At 39.6% G+C, this 26,994-nt stretch overlaps 1 protein-coding gene across 1 annotated transcript in view; it reads right to left on the bottom strand.

Annotated features, from left to right (window-relative positions):
* Positions 1 to 2,427: 2,427 nt before the first annotated feature.
* TMEM131 (transmembrane protein 131) overlaps positions 2,428 to 26,994 on the bottom strand; it is a 93,289-nt gene continuing 68,722 nt past the window's right edge. The window contains exons 23-41 of the mRNA XM_059493781.1: positions 26,366 to 26,504; positions 26,166 to 26,275; positions 25,710 to 25,776; positions 24,627 to 24,778; positions 23,212 to 23,354; positions 21,937 to 22,123; positions 20,682 to 20,867; positions 18,595 to 18,753; positions 17,407 to 18,002; positions 14,109 to 14,284; positions 12,801 to 12,928; positions 11,449 to 11,573; positions 11,145 to 11,303; positions 10,304 to 10,478; positions 9,531 to 9,652; positions 9,328 to 9,424; positions 8,147 to 8,244; positions 6,792 to 6,955; positions 2,428 to 3,440 (exon numbers count right to left, since the gene is read on the bottom strand). Of these exons, the coding sequence (XP_059349764.1) occupies positions 3,144 to 3,440; positions 6,792 to 6,955; positions 8,147 to 8,244; positions 9,328 to 9,424; positions 9,531 to 9,652; positions 10,304 to 10,478; positions 11,145 to 11,303; positions 11,449 to 11,573; positions 12,801 to 12,928; positions 14,109 to 14,284; positions 17,407 to 18,002; positions 18,595 to 18,753; positions 20,682 to 20,867; positions 21,937 to 22,123; positions 23,212 to 23,354; positions 24,627 to 24,778; positions 25,710 to 25,776; positions 26,166 to 26,275; positions 26,366 to 26,504 (3,280 nt within the window). The 3' untranslated portion in view covers positions 2,428 to 3,143. The remainder of the gene's footprint in view (positions 3,441 to 6,791; positions 6,956 to 8,146; positions 8,245 to 9,327; positions 9,425 to 9,530; positions 9,653 to 10,303; positions 10,479 to 11,144; positions 11,304 to 11,448; positions 11,574 to 12,800; positions 12,929 to 14,108; positions 14,285 to 17,406; positions 18,003 to 18,594; positions 18,754 to 20,681; positions 20,868 to 21,936; positions 22,124 to 23,211; positions 23,355 to 24,626; positions 24,779 to 25,709; positions 25,777 to 26,165; positions 26,276 to 26,365; positions 26,505 to 26,994) is intronic.

Below are 26,994 nucleotides of genomic sequence, written 5' to 3'. Positions count from 1 at the left end.
AGCACATCCTGTCCTGGTACAGCCTTACACTTTAATAAAGTATCTAATGCCTTTCAAGGGCTTTTGGAAATAGAGCTCATGATAATTAAACTGATTTCACATGTTAGGGCCATACTTCCTACCTCGGACTTTCTGATTTCAGTAACAGATCAGGAACCTTTTAGACTTTTAGTCTATTTCTTAGCACTGGCAGAACAGACCTGCCCTTTAGGAGCACCAAACTAATTGCCAAAATTAACAGTAATTGTTCCTCTTGTTTCTTTTCCTTGCTGGGAACTTTGCAGTCCTGGTAGTTTCCAGTTTCCATGTTCAGAAGCTTGGCCCTGATTCTACTCCAAAGAAATGTTTCAAATTATCCAAAGGGCTGTGAGCTCCATGGTTTCCAGGACAGCCTGTCTTCTGAGCACTTTAAGATGTTTTTTCCTCTGGTCTTTTTCCTCCAGACAGAACTTCCCATGTGTCTGAGCTTCAGTCTTTTCCATGCTGCCTTTGCAAACACCCTTGCTGCCCAGCTTTTGCCCTTACATTTCCCCACACTCAGTTTGTCCTCCCAGCATGTTGCAATGTTTTCAATCCCATCCAGACTTTTATGCAAGACTGCACGTGCTTTGTCAAAATCTCATTCCTTTTTATTTTTACCTCATCATAAGATCATAAGAGGTCTGTCCTCTCCACAATTCTGTGATGGTGGATGCTTCTGTCTCATTCCCACTTCACCCTCTGCTTAAGAGATTTTTCAGTGCGTGCCAAGAGTGGCTGCACCACAGAAGCTGCAGAGCAGGTACCTCAGGAAGAGGCAGCAAAACCCATCTTGTGCGTGTACTTACCATACACAGAGGTTTCTTTAGTTATACCAAACTTTTGCCTAGATTTTATTTCACCCAAATTCCTGTCAATTGCAATTATGGCTTCTCTTTAAGGCAGCTCTTTTGCTTTAAGTAGGCAAAACAAAGTGAAGGTGCTCTCCAAAATACCCTGGAGCAGCAAGATAAGACACTCAGGGAGTGTTTAGGCTTTGGCTATTTCCCTTGGGAGAAAGACATGATTTTTCCCCTCTTAGCAAACTTAAAACTGTGTCAAAGATCTTCATAGTTCAGGTGGTTTCACTGGAACTGGTGCTCAAGGGGAAGCTCTTCCAAAACAAGAACTAAGAATATGTTAATAGTGGCCAAGGTTATTTGCATTATCACAAGGGAATGGCTCACACATTTGGGGGGAAGCAGGGGTGGGTCAGAGAACGGCATCTAAATTACTTGTGTTTTGCCTTGTCTTGTTCAAAAGGAAATGTTCTTAAACCAGAAGTTTTTTATTCCTACCCTCACTGATTAAACCACTGCAGACTATTATCATCTCAGAATTAATTTCTCCTTCTTTCTTCCATGGAATCAATTCCAATGTAAACAGCTGCTGGGTAAAAGAGGTGGCATATGACCTTAAGCAGCTCCCTTCACCTTGAAGTTACTGCTGGTTATCTTCCCAAGCTCCATTTGCAGAGAAGCATGCCCTGGCATGTCAGGAGCTTAACTGCTTATTCTTTATTTTCATGCAGTAAGAGACTTGTTTGCTCAGTTACTCAGAGGGAAATTGCACACAAATCCAAGTTGAACATTTCATGACCTGGCGTGGCTCTAGAAGTACTCAAAATTTTAAGAACAAAGGAGTTACAGCAGGTTCCAATTCAGGAGATCTGTATCTCTGGCACCAGGAAGGCAGCAGCCTGACACCTGGAGGGTTTGTTCACTTAAAGCAAGCTGGGAAAGGGCTCCCTTGGTTAAATAAATGGGAGATATATTATGTTGCATACATAACCTTTATGCTAGAAGGAATATTAACTAAAATATACAGTTCTTACTCTTTTACTGGATGGATTCTGATAAACACCTGCTGCTGTAAATTGGTAGCAGTGCCGCTGAGATTTACAGTGCTAATGTCTGTTAATGGTTTCTGGCAATGGAAGGGTTCATTTTTACTTGGCTTCAGCTCAGATGAATATATGTAGTCACTGGGGCTTGCCTTACTGCTAATGAATGGAAATAGGCACCTTACAGGGACAGATAAATCATATCTAAGAATAGTAACATTCTTGTTCAGACCCATGCAAGAACACTGTTACAAAGGGATGGGTGCAGCATAAACAGCAGCTGCTCTTACACCTGATACCTGGTAACTCAAGAATGTAGACACTTTTCCAACTTTTTGCTATCCAGTGAATTTTCAAGTGGGTTGCACTGCATAACCCTGAAAACAGTTTCTATTCCCTGCTCCAATACAAACCCACGCTGCTGAGAAGCCAGGTTTCACCTGCAGTGAAGTTTCTGGTAACACAGGCTCTGCGTGCAGTAGATTTTGGCACAAAGACTGTGCCAAGTGGAGTCATGAACACACAAGTGCAGAAAATACAAGGGGAACAGAACTACAGCAGACAAATCTTGAAAAAAGCGTATTTATTTTAAAGTACAACCCAAAGTTGTATCTGTAAGAAATGCACATGGTATCTTGTTTCTTGCACAAGTCTTGGCTGTGTGCATTTCACTTCAACTTAAAAATGCATTCAGGTTTACAAATGTACAAACAGCATAAAGTGTATTACAGTCTCAACAGAATGCTCTTACATTCAGCCACTTTGCTCTTAAGGTTTTGTGTTGGTTTTGTTGGTATTTTTTGTTGATTTTTTTCCTTTTTTACATTCTCACAACCTGTGTTAACAAAGACAGCCTTATTTTAAAAAAATACTCTGCATTTTAGCACAAAGTGCCTTTTGATTTTAAATTAGAACTTGGAGGATAACAGTGGAAAAAATTTAAAAACCCAAACTTTTCATGAAAGTATTGCATGCCAGGATCATTTTAGAGTTCAAATTGTTTCCTAAATAAAGATCGCAGATGGTAAAATATGAAACCAGTGAAACTGTTCATATTTACAGGCTATAGCTGTAGTTGGGATTTGTGACCACACCCAGACATTTCCAAGCTTATCTGCAAACTCACACTACCATACTGCAGGACAGACTTTGAAAAGGAGCAAGTGATGAAAGCATGACTGATGGGGAGTGGGGCTGGGGAAGCAATGGCCTGAAAACGACGTTTCAAAAATTTGCATTCAGAATTGAGTCATGACCTGGGTAAGAGTTCTTTCTTTTTGCTTTAGTTTTCATGAGGATAGTGTGAATTTGACCAGGGATCTGAACTTCTTCTTCCAATCGTTGGGCTCCAAATTCTCCAAGGATTGTAGGTCTGTCCCATGTCTTCAGCAGGATTGGCAGCGGCGGCGGCAGCGGGCGGCGGCGGAGCAGCGGCGGAGTTCTCACTGCCCATGAGATCAATGCCTGACAAGGCGTTTGTTGGAGTGGTGAAGGGAAGGCCACTGTTGAGATTACTTGACCAAATGGAACTGCTGAATGGAGTGGTGGACCACAGGCCACTGGGGTTGCCCAGGATTGACTGCAGTAAAGACAGAGCAAGGAAAGTGGCGGTTTGGTAAGCCTCAATTTCCACCTTCCAGCCCCCCAAAAGAAAAGTATCTGAGCAGCACCATCAAGAAGCCTGCTCTGGAACCCCTTCCATCCTCACTGCAACACAGAGCTCTGAGCTGCCTTTACTACAGCTTGCCCAGAGAAGCCACACTGCTGCTGCAGCTGAGTGCTCTGGGAGCTGCACAGGCTTCAGGGCGCAGTCACATTGCAGCTGTCGAGCTGTTTTCATTCAGTGAGACATCCCCATACCAGAGCTAATTTAAGCACTAGGAGTGTTCAACACACAAGGGCCAGAACACTTATGCTTAAACAAACTAGTTAGAATGAGGTAGATAAACATGGTTCAAGATCCAAAAAAATTAAAAAAAAAATCAAGTTGCAATGAAAGATAACAGCAAAGTCCTTTTTTCATCTTTTCGGCTGTTTGCAGATTTATCAGCCTGTAGTCAGACCTTGTCTGTTTTGGATGAATCTACTCGTGTTCAGTCCCACTGTACCTACTCCATATTCTCAGTATGTGCTTTTTCCCCACCCAGAATTTCTCCAGATGAAGGGAGAGGGGACAGGAGAACTGGCCAATTATCACTCAATTCCATAAAGTCTGTCCTGGCTCCAAGACACTTGGAAGTCTCTGACAAATGGTCATGGTGCAGATGCAAAGTTCCAGCACATCACAAATGCATCTGAGATATACAGGACAGGTACAGCAAGCCTAGAGAATATATGCAGGAACACAGGCCCAGGTTCTCTCAACTGTATTTTACTAAAGCCCAAACAGTAGCACACAGCAAGCAGAGGAACATGACCTGTGGTGGTGTGGTGGAAAGTGATACCAGGAAGCAGACAAAGATGGAGATGAGAAAGGTTAGCATAACTTACTGCTAATATTAGCACAGAACCTGCTACATGTAGGCTTCTGGCACTACATAACCCAGTGTCAACAGATTTAATGTACATAAGCTGTAAATTCAATTTGCAAATACACTGGAAACTTGATACACCCAAAAGGCAGCAGACTTGTTGAGTAAGTGCTGTTAGGTACAAGCATCCTTATGTTTGGATTTAGTGGCTGGAGATAGGGCACCCCTTCCCAAGATCTCTGCCCTTGGATAACACACACTAAAGGTTAATCAGTATCAGTGTACCCTGAATCTGAAGATTTAAACAAAAATCCCTTTAGGAAGGAAAACAAGTTAGAATCTGAAAATTTCTCACTTTTATATTTTTATTCTCTGCTCTGGAATGAAGAAGACAGGCTCAGTCTAATCATACCTGAAGCTGGCTGGATGCTAACATACCACAAAATTTGCTATACCAAGAGCTGGACAGGAGTTCTGAGCATTTCTTGGGGGCTAACCAGGCCAATGGAACCAGAACTCTACGATGCCACTGAGAAACTGGGCCAGACCAGGTCACAGTGTATTACTGTCACATAAATAAAGGGTTATATTTAAGCTATGCCAGCATTTAGACTACTAAGCCTACAGCATGAAACACTCGCTCTGCTGCTCAGAACCTCCCCTAACACACTAAAAGTCCACCCTATTTCCTGCTGCAGGCAAGAGGCAGGAACTATTTGCTCCTACTTGTCCCAAAAGTGTTTGGGAGATCATGATAGAAAGGTTTTCTCATAAATCAGAAGCAACCAGGAAAGGAGCAGCAGAGAAAAGCACCTACTAATGCCTTTCAAGGCTGGTGGAAGGAGGTACAAAATGGCTGGCAGGCAGAACTACACACAGAGAAACACAGGAATGGGGAGTAGGAGAATGTGGTTGGAAAGAAACCTGGGGAGGAGTACCAGCAAGGCAGCCAGGCTGAGGGGAAAAGCACAGAAGCAGAGTTGTTGTGCACACAAGGAGAAAGCAAGAGGAATAAGGAAGGAGAACAACCAAAATCAACTCTCCAGAAACCTTCCTAGAAAAAGGGTAACACAGGAGCCACTGCCTAAGTGCTGTTTGCAACAATGGCTTTGGCTCTTGTCCCAGAACAGAGGAAGGGGCAGGGCCCTGGCCTGGTACCTGCTCTCTTATCAGGCACCTAGAGCAAGGAGGCTCAGTAACAGGAAAAGCCAAGCTTTCCTGTTCTGGCTTGCCATACCTACTTGAAAATACTCCTGTAATTTATAACAGCCTTGAGTATTTCAGCCAGTTTGCTGCTTGCTTCTTGTTTATTATGTGATCTTCTCCTTGAGTAAACTCCTAAAATTTCTCCTCCCAAATCAAAGTACTTAAATGGAGTACCCGACACTTCTTCTATATCATTTGTCAGGCTTCCTTCTTGATGCTTCTTGAAGCACACTTCTAAATATTTTTCAGAAGCAGCTGGGAAATATGAGTTGAGAGCTAGAGAGCTTGTTCTGGTTGTCCTCAAGCTCTCCCTCTACCAAATGCTGAGAAACCTGCCCTCCATGTGGCCAAAATCCAAACATCTTTCCTTACATAGTTTCAGTGAGGTTCCAGCTCTGCCTGTAGCCACATGACAAGGATAGGATCTGCAAGCCTGTGTCCATAAGAAGCTGTGTGACCTTCTTTGGCTTCCCCTGTCCCTGCCTTCCCCCACTCCATCTGAGCTGCTCCCAGGTGAAGTAAACATTGCCTCTTACTCACTACAAAAACATTTTCAGAAGTCAACATGAAGAAGAATTTCAGCTGGCAGTGAAGACAGCTGTTGCAGCATAAGTTCTAGTCTGACACAAGGATGACAGTGCAGCACTACAATCAGTAAAGTTGGGGTTTTTCTCCTTTTGCTATACTCAAAATCTTCATCAAAATAAGTAGTCAGTTTAAAGACTTCACTTTGTCTTCAGTCCTTTAGTGTTTTTTCCTAAACTGAAAAGAATATATTTACGGTCTTTTAGATAGTTTTTTCTGGGACCTTTGGTTAATTTACAAACAGGTGCAATACTGCATTCAGAAAGCAGAATCAAAGTGTGGAAGTTGTCATATTTCCTATTTTCCAACTGTCCATCAAACATATGAAGTAACATATGCAGTGTCCAGCCATGGCACAGGAGCAAACCTGAAGGATGTGGGAGCAGAATACACTTTTGTAAGTGCTGCAAGGTGCTCTTGTGACAGATATTTTTATGGGAAGCAGTGTCCATGGATTCATCATTTGCAAGTGAGGAGACTAATAACTCTTTGTACAACAGCCATATCAACTTAAATACACCAAGATGAATATATGTAAATTCCTTCTTCTTTTATTCTTCAGTTAATTTCTTTTAATCCCCAATTCCTCTGGATTAAATTATATGTCACATACAGAACAGGCTGGTAACAGTAATAAACTATTGTATTTGGATGGACTGAGTACTTACTGCAGTTGTATGAGTTGGGGAACTTGAGCTTGTTGGCCAGGAGGGTACAGAATCTGTAGCTGAAGGATCCCAGATGGATGATGGAACATTATTGAATTCATTCCAGTTTCTCTGAACATCCTGCCCATAAGCAGATCGAGCTAAACCAAGCTTGCTAAAAACCTCTAAAAATAAAATGAAGTTAAAATAAGTACATTACTCTCCCTCTTTTTCAAAGAACAATACTTTTCACCATTATTTCCCATATTTTTCTAGCAGGTCCTGCTGCAGTGATATTAGAATGCAATACAAATATCATCTCATGTGACCAGCATCAGACAGGGACACAAAATTTGTCATTGCTATAGTGGGAAAAGAGCTGAACCCTTGCTGTGAGTAATTCAGTGCAGCCTAAGCACAGCAGCAGCACTTAGAGTCCTGGCAGTTCTCAGTGCCCCAGCCCTGACTCCATCTCTGCTATGAGAAGGAAAAGGGAGCACCAGCAGTCATGGCTTGCCTGCTTCTCACACACAGAACTGATCCCAGGCCTTTTACTGGTGCCCTCAGAGCCACAGGTGCCAAGTGTTACTGATGAAGAAAGAACCCCACAGCAGCAGCAGCTGCCATTGTTTGCATTTCCAGCAGACAACAAGCTGTGGCAGTAAATAGCATTTTATCAGTAGACACTGATGCCACATCCAAAGTTTACTTTGCTTATCATCTTTTCGGCCACCTCAAAACACAGCACACGTGCCCAAGTACACAGAGCAACCACACCCTGCAATCTCAATGCCTGGCCACCTCCATTACACTTATGGAAATGTACCCAAATACTTAAGTACATTAATTAATTAATTGCTGGGTTTAGTATGCACCAGTTCATTGTGCAGCTAGATAAAAATACTGCAGGAAAATGCAAGAGAAAAGCAATATGAGGGCTGGGCCACTGCCTCAATTAAGAGAGCCATGGTTTTAAGTATATGTTTATTAAACATTAACATTTTTAAGTATATGTTTATGCTCAGGAAACCATAGGCCTATTGGCACATTTGTGGGACCTACAGTAAAGTTTTGGCGGAGGGATGGAGAGGAAGAAGACTGAGGAAATAACCCCCAAAACCCAGAAATTTTACTGCAGCAGAGAAACTCCAAACAAACCCAAGCATTCTCAGTCCATCAAACACTCTGTGAGATTTCATGAACTTTCTCTGAAGTGAAACTCAGAATATAACACCAAATTTTTAAGAAATGTTCCTACATAGTCTTCCCTTTTAGGAGTGAGGATGGAAACACTGTATTTAGACCAGTGGAATGAAGGCACAACATTTCTCTACCTGTATTTGAATATAGAAAAATATTTGAACAGGAGAACTCACCTCCAGTTAAGTTAAAAGAGTGCCCAAATGCAGAGAAGGAGTTAAGAGGTGTGAAATCAGGACTGCTGGGATTGCTGATAGGACTCCACAAACCCGAACTACATTTTATGGAGGAACAGGAAGGTAATACACAGCTTATTAACACAGTACTATTGACAATATGAACTTACTGATCTATATACAAAAGTATGTGTGTAAATATATTTAGCTATTATATTTATATATATCTATATAAAATATATAGTTAAACATAATAAATATTTAATGGTGATCAAGAGTTAGGAAATCGGTTTGGTTTTGTTTTAACAATAGATTTTGGTGATATACATTTTCCTGTGTATACACCCATCTTGGAGTAACACAATAATACAGACAGTGCTCTTTAATCTGTAGAATGAGTATCAAACAAACATGAGAGTAGCTCTTTTGATCAGTTGTTCAGAAAACTCAGGGAGCCCAAGGTTTTTTTCTCAAGCAGATAAAATTTACAGTGACTTGGAAGGGATACAAATACACCCATGAACAAGCTTCTTAAAAGCAACAGCTGAGTTAACTGAAACCAGTGCTAAACATCCACCAAAACAAACAAAACTCCAATGCACAAACCACACTCAAAGTAATTCCTTTACATATGGAAACTTGAATTCAAATCTCTTTCCTACTCCAGAAAGGTTAAAGGTTACTGCTTTTCACAACTAACTGCCAAAATGTCAGAAGAGACATGTGCCTCAGAGAATGTGACTGAGTGCAGCTCTGCCCTGCTCCTCCTGAAAGCACAAAGCTCACTGACAGTTCTGGTCTCTATGTTAAAGCAGAAGTGAAAGGCTTTGCTGCACAGCAAGGTACTCTGCCTGTCACACTTCAAATGACCTTGGTACACACTCCTCAGCACTGAGAGAGCCAAGCTGATTTCTCATTGTGTGGATGCCCAAGAACAGAATGTTGAGTTACTTGGAATGAGGAGGAAAAAGCTCCCATCACATCCAGAACATCTTTCTACTTTTAAGTCACTTGCAACTCCTAAACTTTTCTGCAAGGTGAGAGATGATGTGCCTAGACTTTAAAAATAGTTTAAAAAAAGCCTAACCAGAATGAATTATGTCAGTCCCTTCAAAATACCATTAATACTCAATCTTCTTTTCTAGTGGTCCAGGTATTTGCCTAGAGAATACAAAAATTACCTGTCAGAGCCATCACTGTCAGCAACTGTGTGGGAAATGCTGATATTGCTGGAAACATCTGTCTTGCTTGGAGAAACCTTTGGTAAACCACTGCCACCTGTGAGAATATATATGTAAAAAATGAGTAAAATAAACCTCAGCAAAATAACAGATTATTCATGAAATATTTGGAATTATTAAGAACTTCAAACTGGTTCTAGTACCTGGACTTTTGTCGTAACCTGCAGCTACAGCAGCAAAAGTGGGGTTTCCATTCCTGCCTGGAAGAGAAGCTGCCTTTGCCAGCTTATGTTTGGTACCATTAGGCTGCTTGTTTTTTGTTTCACTAAAATGAGAAAGAAACAAACAAAAAAGAGGGTATAAAAGAGTAAGGTTTTGGACTTCAGCAGTTTGATTTAAAAAGTAGCAATTAAGCTAGCTTTTTAAGCAATTAAGCAATTAACATTCAAGAAAATGTTTATAACAGCTGAAAAGTTTCATGTAATTCAGGGGAATTGCAGTGGAATCATATTGTTAATCCTGAGGTGGTTAGGAGAGCAGCAGCTGCTCCTAGTATGGGTCAGGGGCTAGGGTCTACTATGTGGTAAGAATGTGCTTGGTGTGCCATTGAGAGTTAGATGTTTTCTTGTAGGTAGAGGCTCAGCAGGAGCACAAAGACATAGGCTTGGAGTATCGCTACTGCTACCTCTAGGATGGTTAGTAAGAAGAGAACTAGTAGGGTTAGCAGTGAAACTGCTGGTATTGTGGAAAATAGGGCTGTTGTGGCTGTAGAGATGACTTGGATCATAAACTAGAGAACAAATTTTTCCAATTTACAATGTTTCACAGCAAGGCAAGATATGCACAGTGGTGTATCTGCAGAAAAGCAGTTTCCATGGGAAGAGGAAATGGGGAATAGGAAGATGCCCTCTGTGAAGCACAGCTCCACAAGTGCTCAGTGCCTGGGAAATCAGTAGGAGGCAGGATGTGGACTCACTTGCTGCAGCTGCTGTTGACAATGCTGCTGTAAGTGCCTCCCCGTGGCCCGAAAGCAAAGGGTGTGGCAGGAGGAGGGGGGGATGGAGAGGCGGGCGTTGGAGAGGGCTGCCGCTGCTTCAGGAAGGCGTCTGCGTTCAGGGTTTGCAGAGACAGCTTGTACAGGTTGTCTGTGGCTATAAAGAGAAACACAAAACATCTTCCTGTAGGATTTACACTACAGCAAAGGCTTCTCAAACTTCTGCTATCCCTTCTGGTCAAATGGAGGAATCATGAGAAAGGCTGTTTGCTCCCAGTGATGGAAGCAGCAGCTCCTTCTCTGTGTTCACCTATGGTTATTTAAGTCCGCTGTTTATTTTCAGAGAGACTGATTTGCAACACAAACAGCCAGGAGGAGGTGAGTTGGTTCCCACACAAGGGATTTACAATGCAACCACAAAAATTGTAACAATGTCCCAATAACCATTGCATTAAGGTGTTTTTAGTGTTCCCTCTCAAGGAAAAATAATCTAATTAGTTCCAAATTTGGCTGGAGCAGATCTGACCAAGCAAAACTTCATCTACTGTAGAAAATACTTTTTTTGAGCAGTAATTATAATTTTCTCAATTTCTCCAGCAGCTTCTGAATCCTGTTCATCACTGGAGAGCTGTAGAATGACCTGTGTTCTGCCCACGCCATTGTCAAACCTCCCAAATCATAACAGATGATACCAATATGGGGCCTATAGCAGAAAAATGGAGCTGCAGTGAAAAGGAGACAGGAAGATCTATAAACAGATCAAGCCTATCTACAGATATTAATTGCAGAACACTCATTCTGCCATTGTCTGGTGATTACTTACAGCTGCCAGCTTTGTGGAGAGGCACAGAGTCCCACTCTGGTGGTGGAGAATCCTTTTCCCCTTCTGAGCTGCTGGTGTTTCCTAGCTCCTGTGCAGAACCACTGGGGAGAAATTTTGCTAATACTGATGGCCTGTTCTCCATTAACTTACTGCTTGGACCTATTAAAACAAAAGAAAACAAGTGTGTGGATAATAAACTGGGTAGCTTTCTTCTCACACCAGACTTAGAATTAAGCACTCAAGAGGGGTTACAGACAATGATATAAAACTCTTGAGGTATTTACAAAAATCAGCTTCACATTACCTCTTGTTTTGGGAAGGTTTCTTGATTTAGAGCTACTTGACAAAAGGTGTGGTGTGGAGATCTTGGATGGAAAGGTTTTGCGCTGCTTGTTTTCCAGTGGGGGAGTATAAGACAATTCCAAGGGACTAAAAGAAAACAGAAATTATTTTATTTCAAAGCTCTGAAGTACTGAAAAGCACTTTTATATACACACACACACATATATGACCCACACTGCTCCACATGCTGTATTAGGCTCACTCACGCTCCAGAAGCAGCTTTCACCCTGGAGCTCCAGGATCACAAAACCCATTTGATTGTACAGAGGCAAGAAGAAATGGCAGCTGCCCAGTTTCTACTCTATCCCTACACACCCCTGTCAGATCCCATGCTCCTAATACACTATTAACCTAAACACACAGGATTGGTTTTTTAATCAATAATATAAATCTACTTAAATGTACCACCAAATTCAGTTGGCTGTATATTGCTCCTTTTCTCCAGGTATTTGATTCTGTCTCTCAAACCTTCTAGGGAGGAACTGTTTTCCCTGTTTCTTGCAGAAGAATTCCAAGCCAGCTGTCATTGTGGCCTTTGAAAACTGTCACACATAATGAACTTGTGAGTTATAAGATAAAGCGAAGTACATAATAGTAAGAATAAATAAGGAGTAGACTTTGCCAGGCAATGTTTTCAGAAATATTTTGAAGAACATTAATTTCTTCTAACTGTAAACTCAGTCTACTGTTAATTACAGTAGGAAAAACACAGTTGATATACCATACCCTCATTTGGTAAAGTTTACTCTTGTGGCACTTGGATACCAATCTGATTTCACAACACTATTTTGGAATGAACTAGCTATAGTAAGACTAAGATTCTTCATGTTTCCCCCTATCTGTGCTCTGCAATCAACCACATGCCAGTAAGGGACTGGCAGTGGCAGCAGCCTCCTTTAAGAAAGCATCCAAGACTGACCTTACTCTACGACATGAAAAAGGAAACTGAGGCTGCAGTGTCCCAAGGGCAGCTAAAGGCACTCACGTTAATGCTGGCTCAGTGTGCTGCCCCTAGAATCATTAACCTCACTTTTTGTATGCAATACCTGTTATAAAAACCTTAACATTGCTTTGCCTGCCTTTCATTGCTGGATTTAGCTCTCACTTATGTGCTGTGTTTCCATTAAGTAATTTATTATGTACAAGCTTCAGATGCTCCCTGACATCAAGAAGGAAAAGGAAGCTGTTTAAAGGTACCTGTTGTTGGCATTTGCCAAACTGGCAGCTACAACAGTCAAATACAGATATTTTTATCAACCCATCTTCCCTTTATACACGATACCTTCCCTACTAGACAGCCTTCATTATGCTTACCTGGTTTTCACATCTACAGGGATTTCTTTCTTGATACTTGTAAGCACTTTTTTGGTTTTCTGTTTTACTGGGACTATTTCATTTTCAGGTTTTTCTGCTGTAACTTTTCCCTTTTGTTTCTCAGGTTCCTACAAAAGATAAAATGACACATTAATAGTCATGAAAAGCAAAGTCCCTCTTGCATCATAACAAAGAGGGCAGAGGAAAGAATGCTGTTGGAAAACATAAGAATTTTTGGAGTATTAAAAGTATTTTTTCATAACTTAATGAGTTTGCCTATAAAATATAGTTTCTATTTTTTCTATTTAGAGAAGCAGAAATAGAAATAACAAATTAATGAGCTTCAAGGAGATCTGATGTTTGCAAATACACAGCTCCCCTGGCCACGGCCTACAGGTCTATTTAATATGATGCTATCTCTGTACTGAGACCTTTACTGCATCTCCTGCCTGCAGTCCAGGCCACCTAAAACACACTCTTCAACAAAGCAAATAATATGAGAAACTTCACCATTACATTTATTATTTTCTTTAATCACACTTCTAAGACTGCCTAAATACAAGTATAGTCTCAAATAGCCATCCTGAAAATATCAACAGTAACTTTCAAGTGACAACTTACTCAACTGTAACCTTTAAAATATATCCCATGGATTTCTTTTTTCCCCACAGCTATAATCCTTGTCTTTTACAAAGTTCAAATTTAAGATATTAAAATTTAGGATTGGTTTTCTTCCCTTTGGCATTGCCTCTTCTTTGTCAGAGTTTCCTTTAGGACAAAATATCTATGACAATCCAACCACTACACAAACTTTAGACATTAGTTTATTACCTTGGAGCATGTGAGCTGAATAAGTTAAGCAAAGCTAGGGGTATTGTATAAGGTAATTAAGTTAACTATGTGCTGACAAGTTACCACCATTGATCTGAGCCTTTCTAACTGGCAAAAGGCATGATTTAGCATGCACCTTAATTGCTGAATGAAATTAGCATCCACACTTTGGCATTTTATTCTGCAAATAGAAGAGGCCAGGAGATAATCACCACAATGACAGCTGCTGGCTAATTTATGCCACAGTCACCTGGGCATTTTTAGTCCTGAGACTACAGGACTCAAGCATGTTCTCTGAACTCAGAGGTGCAGATTTGATACAGTGAAGGCAAGAATAGGGAAATGTTCTTTTTAATTACCATTCTTCCTTTATTAGGTATTATATGAGGATGGTGTGGGGGAGAGAGACTGTGTTCCTACTCCAATGGGTGACACACAGGGCCATACAAGGGCCTCCTTTTCTCAGCAGTGCCATACCTCTTTGAGAAGTGGCTCTGTATCTGGGTTGGAGGTTTCTGTTGTGGTTGAAGAACTGTCATCATCTGCCAAGGAATCCTTCAACTCATCCTCCTGTTGCTTTCCTTTCCCTCTTCTGTCCTTTTCTTCCCGCTTCTTCTGTGGCTTAGCCTTGCGCTGAATCGTTTTCCCTTTTCCTAGAAAGATAAGGATGCTTCAGATGCTCAGCAGCAGTGCTCGGAGACAGGAGAGTTCCCTTCATCTCAGAGGCTGCCCCACATGATTAAGCCTCTGAATTTTGTTGCCTGTTATGACACACCAACCACTTTTGCTCCTGTGCACCAAATGTGAGCAAGAGAAGAACCCTAATGACCACCACATTTATGCTCCTGAGCTGTGTCCCTATTGCCTCTCCGTGGATGTGGGCACGTGGTTGCCTATAATTTCTTTCTGCTCTGCTCCTGGCATTCCTTTTAAACACCATAGAATCCAATTTGACAGTTTAACCACATAACATTAGATTTAAGCATAAATTTCTGAGGATGGCAAAAGCTCTATCATCCAAACAAATGAAGAACAGAAATGATCAGCATGCTTGTCAGTTGGAAAAAAACAAACAAAACACAAAGCAACTTGAAATAAGACTAGTGTGGATGAGAAAAATCACTAACAGTATTTGTCTAGCAAAGAGGTAAAAAACCCAAATGACCAAAACCTGAAAATCTCACACCCAAGTATACTTTCTCCTCCTAACATATTTTATTCCTTCAGAGTGGACTATTTTCAATACAAAGCAACTGTGCATGTGTGTGCAGTCTTCATGAGCTTACCACTGCCTGCTGCTGTACTCTCACAGGATTTGAGCTTTCACAACAGTCTTATGTCTTACCAGCTGTAGTATGTGCCTTTACTCATAGGATCCTTCTTGAGATACTGCTCTTCAAAACAAGCACTCTCATTTATGAGCCACACAGTGCCTGCATACAGCCTCCTGGATGGATTTAACTGTTCACTCAGATAAAGACTCAAGGAACCTGCGATCAATAGCTGGATTCTGCCTCTTTTGGAATTTATAGTAGCTCAAGCTAGAATTGAAACTGGAAGCACCCTGACAGCTGTTATATATCATTTGGCAAAATGGTTAAATTTGTACCAAACCAGAAATTTGCCTTCAGTATTTTGGCAAATACCAGATACATATCCTTCAAACTTTGTTTTTTAAGACATAAGTATCAGTGTTTCCAGTATCTAGGACAACAAAAATATTAGAGATAAAAATATTCTTTTTAGCTTGAATGCAAATAGATATGTAAATACAAGTAGATCTTCCTAGGAACATTTTTTCAAGGTTGGCTTCCAGCATATTGGGGGCATTTTGGCTGGGCCTCAGAAGGTCTCATTCCAAAATTTGCTTGAAATGTAGCCTACATTTAGCAGTGCTAAACAGTTTAATGTTCATAATTAGAAAATCTATGTAAAATGCTATCATGACATTAAAATGTAACATAAAGCAGCTGTATCACAAAAATATAACACAGCCTCCACTGCAGTCTGCTAGGATCCAAGTTTTAGGAAGCTGAAACAGAAGACTGTATAAGACAGCAATTCTGCACAGGGTCTTATGAGAGACAGTTTTAGTCCAGAAGCTGCTGCTTCTGCAAAAGTTTGTGATTAGCTCTAAATACTTATCTAAAGACAAATACCCATGTCTGTATGTAGGTGCAGATACATTACAGAACTCCCCCTATGGTTTTATGTTTTTACATTTTAAAGAGGACAAATGGGAATAGACACACTACATTATCTGGAGTGGGAAAAAGCTTATGAATTCAAACTTGGTGATCTCCACATACTGCATGCAGCTGCATCACAAAAAGCTCTCAAGACCAAGAGCTGCTTCCTTCTTAAGGGGAGCTAGAAATGGAAGATGCACTCCAAAGTGCTTTCAGGCATTCAGTACATGGATTGGACCAGTCCACTGCACACCCATGTTGTATGTTCATATTGTAATCCTTGAGAATGTTGCATCCTCACTACCAGACACTTTGCTTTCCAGAGCTCCTACATTCCACTGTTTGCCATTATGGACACCATCCATGAAACCTCCCTAACATCACATCACCTCCTGGAGTCCTATTTAGCCTTTATGGAATGAATATCTGACAAACTGATGGCAGTTCTCTTAATTCTCCCAACCATCTATCACTGAAAACTAAAAACATAACAGCCCAGAAACAGAGTAGTATAGTTCAGTGTGACACCAAAACCTCTCACCATTTCAGTCTCCACTTTGAAAGTCCAAATACATCCTAACATCCACTCTGAACTAATTAAGAACTTTCTACTCATTACCAGCCAACAGAGTGAAGCCTTTGTCTTTGGTGAGGCACAATCTTACAGATGTTGCAGTATTTATATGCCTTCTCATGACTAATTTTCTTAACTTTATCTCTAATAAGCAACACAGTGCCATTTCTGTACAAGTGTTGGTAGCAAAAAATGAAAAATTGTTTAGAAATAAACACATTAACACTAAATGATGACAACTCTGGGATGCAATTGAAATTGCTAATGCAAAAATCATAATTAGAAATCCTATTTCAAGAAGTGTTCATAAAAAGGCAATAACTGACATAATTTCAAAAGTCTAAACATATCTAATGTATGAAATTCAATTCATTATTTTAAGTACTACACAACTGGAAACACGGATAAACAAGTCCAACTCAACTCTAGCCTCATCCAAAAATGAATGTAATGTATAGACACAGGTGCCTTATATTAATTTGCTGACCACCTGACATCAAGGATTTTCTACAACTACAAGTCTGGACATGAAGAATTCCATTCCCAAACAATACCACAGGGGCTATTTACCCATCTCTCCCTCTCTTCCCCTCCTCCCTTTCTCCCTGCCTCACTTTTCATAATACACTAGGACAACTTCCTTTTCCCTTCCTCAACCCTGAGCTCCAAGCCCACATGATGGAGGTAGGAGGGACAGATGCCAACCCAAAGGTAAAAGAGTAGCACCAAAAAACATTTTTCTTTTTCAGAGAATCAGGTGTCTAGATATTCACACCTGCTTTCATCAAAACATGCCACCATTTTTACAGGAAGAATGACAAGCCAGCACTGCACAGTGAACTTCACTGCCATAAGGTAACAGAAGTGTTCAAGACACAGGCACACAGCACAGGCAGGGAACCACAGAGAAGCACTCCCTTCCCACACCAGGAAAACAAGACCTTTACAATTGTTTAAATCTTGTCCTGTAGTTTACACAGGGAGTCATCCCATTAAAACAGAATTGCATTACCTTTGCTTTTTGCTAGTGGAGATGGGGGCTGTTCTGTAAACACATCAGGGGAAGGGGATTCTGGGTGGTCAAAGTCTTTTTCCATAGTTTCTATGAGCCCAGTGAGATCTGAATCCTCCGAGCTGTGCCTCCTGCTGCTGGCACACTCGCCCTGAGGCGCGCTGAGGAGCGGGAGCTGCGGCAAAGCACTTTCAGTCTGCTGCTCTTGCTGCTGGGGCCCGGCTGCTGGGGGCTGCTGGAGGGGCTGCTCTGCCAAGGCTGGTGCCTGCTGCTGCATCAGCTGCTGGTTCTGCCTCGTCCCCTTGGCTCTTTTGCCCGCGGCATGAGTCTGAGCTGTGGCACCTGAATCCAAGGTAAAGGGGCCCGTTCTGTTTACTGACTGCATGGAAGCTGCTTGTGCTGAAGTCCTGTTAGGTATACTTGAATTGGTTTTGGATTTGATGTTTTCAACATCAGGTGCACTTCTATTGCTGTGAAGGTGTGCTGTTGCATTGCATTGCTTATGATTCCCTGCACCGGATCGCGAAGACGAACTGCCTGCTCCATAAATTCCTCTGGACGAACTGTGATTAGAATCCGATCCAAGTGTATTCAAGCTGGAAGAGTAACACATGTTTAAACATACTTTGCACTGTTTCCATTCTTCACCAAGAAAAGTGAATCACTATATCCAAAAGAAGCCTTGAACTAATACTATTCTTGGCATATAACCAGCAAAAATGCCTAAAACTGGTTTGGCTAGTCAGTTAGCTTTACCATTTCCCATCCACTCGCCTGCTGTACACAGGAACAAAACCACAGCAAAATGAATGTTGATATATATGATGGAGGCAACACTGAAAGGAGATGATCTTGACTTAAGACACCTAAGGTAGGAACTTCTTGCCTGCAATTTCTTTGCAGTCTATACAGGTCATTTTTGAGAATATTAACAGGAAACTTGGAAGGGTTTGGTTTTTGATGGATTTATTTTTTTCCTTCCCTTTTTTTCCCCCAAAAGAAGAATATTCCTCACAATCACAAAGTTCATCTTTTCATCCAAGCCATCTTTTTACAAGCAACTGTGGGGATATCTTTTATTCATTCACCTGTTCTACAGAGCAGTATTACTTTCTAACTGACCTGGTAACGAAAGAAGCAAAAAAATAAATGGCAAAAGCACCATAAGAAGCCCAAACATTTACTTACTTTCCATCAGATGAAATTCCAACTATTCTCCTGAGATCAAGTGGCCTTCCCATATCAAAGGGAGGATTTGAGGCCTCAAAGGACAAGCGTCTTCTAAATGGCTCCCAAATTCCTTGAGCTTCTAGATAGGCTGTTCCAATTACCAAGAGAAAGAGTACACTGCAGAGAAGAAAGGTATTTAAGGATTTATTTCTTAGTTTTGAGCACTTCAAAACTAATGACTAATCACACAGGACAAAAAGTTTGTATCCTGTACTGAAAATACTGCAAAATTTATCCAAACCACAATTTTTTTTCTGATAGAAACATAACATACACAAGACTGGCATGATAAGCAAATCACCAGCACTGAGAATGGGAGCTAGATGCAAGCCTGACATCCAGTTGCCAAGTGCATTAATCCAAAAGAAAAAAAGCTGGACTTCAAAACCTGGAGCCACAAGCATGTAACTATTCAAAGTAACAGTGATTTAGGGAAAGCAAAAATAAACATCACCTTATCAAATTAAAAAACATGGACTATATAAACTCCTAGTGTTCACTGCTAGAAATTAAGGACAGCTTTGCAGTGACATGGAAGAGTTATTTTAGTGGCAACTAGCAAACACATACACGATGGCATCCTAAAAGTTAAAGGCAGTTTATGCACAGGAATTTTAGAATATTATAAAATATATTAGGACTCTTGTCTAGTTTGCTGCTAAGAAGGATTTTTGTATTTTTAGGAAAAAGACATAGTAAGGAAGAGATTAGTATTCTCTCTTCTTTGTAAAGTCTAATTAACAAATACAGCACATATAAAATTATCCAAGCAAACTACACTTATGAGCTGACAAACATTACTCTGTCAAAGTATTAAAACCAAACTAAAATTCAATTAAAACCAAATTCAGCCTATACAATTCTAGCACATATACAGAAGAAAACCACATAAGTACTCACTCAGCACTTTTAAGTAATGCAGTGTTAGTGATGACACAAAATTTCCTAAGTAACAGAAAATTTCCTCTTACTTTGGAAAATGCAATTTCCTCACTAAACACTGCATTACTTAGCAAAGTGCTGAAGAGTCAAAAAAGAAAATGAAGTGGGTTGTAACTTTATCTTCTCTATTTTTTTGTCAATCCCTACAATGAAAGACAGCCTAAGTGAACATTCACAAAATGGAAGGGCCAGTAACTTACTGTGGGGAAAAAAAAGGAATATGACATGTATGTGATAATGCTTTGGATTTGCAGCATACAGAAAGACCACTTTTTCTGCACAGGCATCTACAGCACCAATACATTTCACACTAAGATATAAAAACTCCTACTGATAAGTTTCCATGCTAGGGTTTTCTCTGCACAAAAGCAGTGGGGTAAAGTGTTTCACATCCAAGAGCTGAGCAGGGACACAAGGTTTATAACTCTTGATTTCAAATAAAGATAGGTACAGGTTAGACTGTGAAAATGATGGCATTTTCAACTCATATTTCAACAAAGTATAATTAGCACATGTCTGTTTGCTGAGGAAAAACGTGCATTAATATCCTACTATGTAACCTGTGAGTGTGCAGTGTTGCAAACAATGTCCTTCAGGTTCTCAGAAATCCCATTATTAGTATCACCAGTTGTCTGTCACATTACAAATGGCAGCAAAGTTAAATTCATCCAAGGCATCTGCTAAGCTTATTACAGTCACTGCCTTATATCTCTCTAAAGCACAATACTCCAGAGAAGGATGCTTACATTTCTACAGGAATTCACTGCTATCAGTGCTTTAATACCTAAATATGTCTCAAGTTTGGCTTACTTATCAAAACTCCTACAGATTATCAGGGCTAAGAGGAGTACATATTTCACCCAAGGAAATAGGTTCAAACAAGAAGTGTATTATTTTATCCTTGGTTTGAAAGTCAGTACTCCTTTGCCTTAAACAGTTCACACTAAATCTATAGGAGTGTTTATGAATTTGATCTCCTTTTACCTTATTTTAGTGTACCACAATTAGAGCATGTGCTGAATACCCATGTGTTTCTGTGTAACCCATATTGGAGCAGTGGCAGCTTGTGCCCATACATCAGTAAGAACAAACACACACACAACCTCATTATTCCTGAGATGATTATGTACAGTGCCAGTTCCCAGTTGGGCCTGGGCAGTGCTTCAGCACATGTTGCCAACATGTGATATGGAAGCGATGCATTCAAGATAAATACAAATTCAGAGCCTCCCGCAGTGATGAATTTTAATTCACGTATAACTCTGGAAGCAGTGAAATCTGGTGTAAACCTGGAAACAACATAAAGCACATCAGAACTTTTCATAGGAACGGCACAAAAGTTTGAGGCAATTTTTACAACTCATAAATTATAAACTAAAAAACCTGTAATTCAGCTCCATTGATTAGCCTAAAAATACTTGTGTACCTTTCAAATACCTCAAGATGTGTTTGACTATGTTCATTAACACCTATGCTTAACACATCTGATTCTAGATTACTCCTGAGGTGCCATATGAAGTTATAATACCTGACAATAAGGTTTTACCACACCTGTTAATAAAAGCTATGAATGCAGTCAAAATGTAACAGCAGGTCTTAGTAAGTAATGGAGCCAACTACTGTGTGAGCTATAAATTCTTTAAACACTTCACCTCTGAGTCACAAATCTGACTTTTCAAAAACACTCTATCACCACTATATCACAGTCTCATCACAACCTAAGATTGTGCAGAAATACTAGTGAAATACTATTCCACTGCAGCAATATTTCATATATCCACTTGCAGACCAGAAGAAACTTCTGAACTTTTTAGATACCATTTTATGAATAATTAACTTTACAACAAAACACTGTTAAAAGATCAATGTTTGGTGCAGAGACTTTTTACAATTGAAAATGACAGAACTACACAATCATTGTCATTAAGGCAAGAGAAGAAATATTCAAGACTAAAATGCTGTGCATTACAATTAAAATCCTTGGACTGAAGGCTCCCTTCAACATACTGCAATGCACCAAATCCATATGTAGGTCTAGGTCCCATGTGGATTCACAAGTTAAATGAGGGAAATTTATATAACCTCAAATAATAACATCATTCCAACACAGCAAGTTATACTTAATGGACAGTAATAGAAGTAATACTAGTCAGTCACAAAAACATGGTGAAATGAAAAATCAAATAGTGTTTACAAGAAGAGAAAAAAAAGTCATAGTTGTATAACACTGCATAAAACCCATATACACTCAAAACTTCAGAAAAATGCCCTCAGAATTTAACCAAGAGAGTTTTCCTCTGAAACAAAATTAAAATTCCAAATGTAACGCTCCATTTAGATGTAAGAAAAACCACTTACAATATGACAATGTCTTTAGAGGCATTGGCACTTAGTGCAAATTCCTGACAGTTAACTACTTTAAATCCATATCCTTCACATGTGTAGCCACTGATTTCCATCGTTTTCACATTAATCTGCAGCTGCCCTGTATTTTCCACTTTAAATGTTCTTCTGAGTGTGAAATTCGGTTCTTTATATTTCATTTCTAGAAACAAACAGCAGTGGTTAGTGTTATGCTAAGCAGATATCCTTCACTATATTCATATTTTACAGCAGAAGAGAGACTAGCAAGGTCCATGGAAATTAACTTGTAGGAACATATCTCTGCAGCCAGATTCCCATCACTGTCAAGGTAGGGCACTTGTACAATTCCAGAGCCCTCTAACTCATCACAGAAAAAAACACAAACCCCCTAACCTCTGACAGCACTGCTGTCCCACAAAGAAATCACCCCAGCTGCAAAGCTCTTTGATGTTCTGCCTAATGTTGTGGTATTCTGTGAACAGTCCCAGCAAGAGAAGAATTAAAATGGGTTTTTTTGTTTCTTTTTGGTGTGTCTTAAAAAAAAAATACACGGCTTAACTACATGTATCTTATTAGCAAAAAAAATCCCTAACCACAGCAGGCAAAGGGCAATGACTAAGCTTTACTTCAGGTTCTCTTACTCATGCCTCACAAAAAGCAGAATAATCTCAGATAATAATTAACATGGCACTTAGAAATGTCTGGAAAACTGCAAAGTAGCAAAGCAGATTTTAATACCAGATATAACTAAAACTCTTTTACCAGTTTCTTAGGTAATATAGGTACTCTTAGCTCTCCTCTCAGAAGCAAGCCTGAGGCTACAGAGCAGAAACCTCTCTCTGATCTCAGAGTAGAATCTGACTGGGATTTAATTTTCATCAAGGAACATGCCCAACCATTTTTTCCCAATGGTTATGTGCTTAAAGATTATGAAGGTATGAAGAAAAGAAGTACACAGGAAGTTACTCTCATGATCCAATTTGTATTGAATTTAGAGATTTTGCTAGTAAATACGCAAAGGTCTTTACCTCCTCTGTCTTGAATTTAAGAGGACAAACAGCTTCTGTTTTATTTCCTAGTTCTCATGTTAAAACCAAAACCATAATATATTTTGTATTCTGCCTAAATGAAGTAGCAATTTTAATGAATTTAAATGAGTTAAATTTCTAGGTCACTAGAAGAGGGAAAAAATATTTCTACACATGTCAAGTTTTACAAATAAAATACGACTTCTTTTCTGTTCAGCATATTAGCTCAAGAAGTACTCACTTTCTGAACAGTCTTTTAATAATGCTTCTGTGATTTTAAAGCGTAAAGAACTTCCTGGACCAGGAGGTTTGCCTGCAACCTTCAAGCTCTCAGTTGTTCCTTGTCCTTGTACCATTATGGCATCTACTACAGTCAAATTATTTCTGTGGAAAAAGAAAATGGGTGAGGGGAAACATTCATAAAAGCTTCTCCATAGACTATGAGTCTATATCCCAAATCTGGAGAACAAATATCCTATTCAAATAGCTGCTCCACAGCTAATTCCCCACATTATGGAAGTAACAGCAGGGGTCTCAGATGTAGTGTTTGCAAGACAAAACCCTACGAAATTACAGCATAACATACAAATACAAACCCCAGTGAAATACTAGTTAAAATCTGTATCTCTTAGTAAGGCATCATATCTGACACAAAAGTGAACTCAATGCTCTTTATTAGAAAGACTGAACTTGCACTGTAGCTTTATCTTGCAATGGGCATCTCTAACCAGAGACCCTTCTTTGAAGACAGTGTAGAATGTATTTCAGAAATGAAGTATCCATGTGTTGGTGGGTGAGAGGCTGAACATGACCCAGCAATGAGCACTCACAGCCCAGAAAGCCAATCACACCCTGGGCTGCATCCAAAGCAGCGTGGGCAGCAGGGTGAGAAAGGGGGTTCTGCCCCCCTATTCTCTGGTGAGACCCCACCAAGGGTGCTGTGTCCAGCTCTGGGGTCCCAGCACAGGAAGGACATGGACCTGTTGGAACAAGTATAGACAAGAGGCACCAGGATGATCAGAGGGATGGAGCACTTCTGCTATGAGGAGAGGCTGAGAGAACTGGCATTATTCAGCCTGGAGAAGAGAAAGTTTCCTGGTGACCACACAGGAACTCCTGTACTTAAAGGGAGCCTGTGAGAAAGATGGGGACAACCTTTTTATAATAGGCCCTGTAGTGACAAGAAAAGGAGTGATGGTTTTAAAACTAAAACGGTAGATTCAGATTAGATATAGGGGGAAAAACTTTTTACAGTGAGGGTACTGAAACACTGGAACAGATTGCCCAGAGAGGTTGTAGATGCCCCATCTCTGGAAACATTCAAGATCAGACAGACCTTTGAGAGACCTGAAGATGTCCCTGGTATTGCAGGCGGGATTGGGTTAATGTCTTTCAAAGGTCCCTTCCAAACCAAGCCCTTATGTGATTCTGTGGTAAGTATAACAGTGGCTTATATATTTACATCACTGAATATATATGAATACAGTTAAAATACTCTAAGACATGTCACAACTACATTAAACCTCTCTGCAGATACATAGGATTCTACAATTATTCTTGTAAAAGCAATAGTTTCTTGTCAGCTGATTGCAAGTATGATACATATAAACAGAAAAACAGAGAAAAACTCACACTTATTTCTGAAATATCTCTTACCTGATTACAATCAATGATGAAACAGTTTTATTAAGAGCTGGAGTGAACTTTACTTTGACAGACTTTCTCTCACCAGGTTTTAATATTAGACTTAAAATGGAATGACGAGCCAAGCCCTTTGCAAGTCCCACAGTGGTCTGTAGTGGTTGGACCTTAAGGAAGGGGGGGGAGCAAACAAAGCAAGGCTTTAAAAAATAGGACATTTTTACATGTATTTGATAGAAATGGTATTATTTTAGCTAGAAAATTGGTCTTGTTCTAAAAAAGGATACTACTCTATGACATAGTCTGTTTTTTTAATCCAGAAACTCTGATAGCACAAGAATTTCCCTACTTATTAGTAAACTGCTTGCGTTAATGGAGAAGCAGAACAATACAAAAAAACAGAACTGAGCTAAACTTCACCCATGTAGATTCATAAAGTTCTAGTGGAAGAAAAAGATCAGAAGTTCTTACAATATATATTTTGAACACTAAATTAGTATCAAACCATTATGGAATATTTTTTCTCCTGGGAATTTTCAATTGTTAAGCAAACAAAATAGAAGAACTATTCAATGAAGTCTATTTTGGAGAAGTTTGCCATTTGTCTTGAGACACTGAATAAGCATCAAATGGTAATCTAAAACAAACTGCAAATGGAGGGGAAAAGTCAGATAAAAAAGGTAGTGCTTAGGATGTGGGTGGCATGTTCTATATGAAAATGCACACACTTAAAAGTAGACCACAATACTCAAATCACTTAAAAGAATCAACAAAGCAATGGAATAATCAATTCTTTGCTCATTGCTCATTCTAGAACTAGTAATCACTATGCTGAAGAAAATAATCCTGCCAGAAAGAGAAAATGCAGTTTTCCTGTAACTTCCACAGTTGTATTATAATGTAAGCATATAGAAAAAGTGACACTTTATTAGTTACATTTGAAGGAATATTTCTTTTCCAGATTTCCTGATATCCAACAGATATTATATTTACATTAGATTTTCCACACTAATACCTGAAGACATGTCTGACTGAACTCTTATTAAAACAATAACAAACCTGAATTTAAAATTACCAAGAATATATTGAAATACTTACACAATTTCTGAAGACCTGGAACTCTAGAGTCCTCTGATTGAAATTAGCTGGCTTACTCAAATTAAACCTGAAATGAAATTGCAATTTTTTCTTTCTCACCGATCAGGGAAGGTAATGACATACTTGCATTTATGGATTTTAGCACAAATCAAGTATCTATGGTAGCCCAACATGCATCTGAAAGAATCATTTGATTTTATTTTTTCTTATTTCCCCCCTGTTGTACGTCAAGTTAAGGAAGAAATGTAAACACCTTTCAGCTCAGTAAAAAATACAGATGTGTGTTCAATGGCAATAGATTCAGCTCTCAACTGGTCTAATGATTCAAATTCTAGAGCCAATATTCTAGGCCAATATGAATTACCAACACAACTGCCATATCATGCATTCATTCCTTGTAAAATGCATTTTCTCTGCCCAGTGAGTACACCCCAAGGGTTGCACAACAACACTTACCGTTCCAACAGCTTATCAACAAAAGTGGATGGGTTAGAATACAGAGCTACTGGAAGAAACTGAACATACACAGGAGCATCAGCTGGATTTTCTAGAAAAATTTCTTCTTCCTGTTCAGAAAGAATTTTAAATAAGTTTACATTACCATTAATGCAATTAGTAATAGCTGTTTAAATGATACTATCACTAAAATAACTTACTGATGAGCTGTTTGTGTTGGTAAGAGGGAAGTTTAGATGGCGTGGTGAACTAAGGATGGAGGGCCAGGACATTTCTGCTGTAATTTTCAACCTAACATTCTTCTGAAGATCTGTGTCCACTTCAAATACAGCATTCAGTCTGGAGAAACAGTTATAAAACTCACTTTTATGTTTTGCAGAAACAAATATCACTAAGATTCAGATCAGTAAGAAAAATAGCCTAAAAAATCTATTTGATGATTTGCAAAGGTACAAACAGTAGAAAGGAAAAGCTCCAATATAGCATCTACAATCCAGAAAATTAATTTTGCCTGCATAGGTACAGCAAATCAGTACATCTACTCTAAATGCAATGGATGCACAGACTGTATGCCTGCACCTCTGTCTAATAAACCTAAAGCAAATCTGAACAAGTCATACTTGGTGCTAGCTGTTACTTCCATCAGTGAATGAAGTTCTTTGCTATTAAACAACCTCCACAACAGACTTGGGTTCCCTTCTCCCACAAGTTCTCCAGCATGATTTGAAACTAAATTAAAAGTACTGAGCTCTCCAGTCAGCAAAAGAAACAAAATACTAGGCTTCAAACCCAGAGAAATATTTTGGAGAAATTCCAAATGTCCAAGTCA

The sequence above is a fragment of the Ammospiza nelsoni genome, chromosome 2 (assembly GCF_027579445.1).
Source record: "Ammospiza nelsoni isolate bAmmNel1 chromosome 2, bAmmNel1.pri, whole genome shotgun sequence".
NCBI lineage: Eukaryota > Metazoa > Chordata > Aves > Passeriformes > Passerellidae > Ammospiza > Ammospiza nelsoni.
This window is presented reverse-complemented; position numbering and strand designations above follow the sequence as displayed.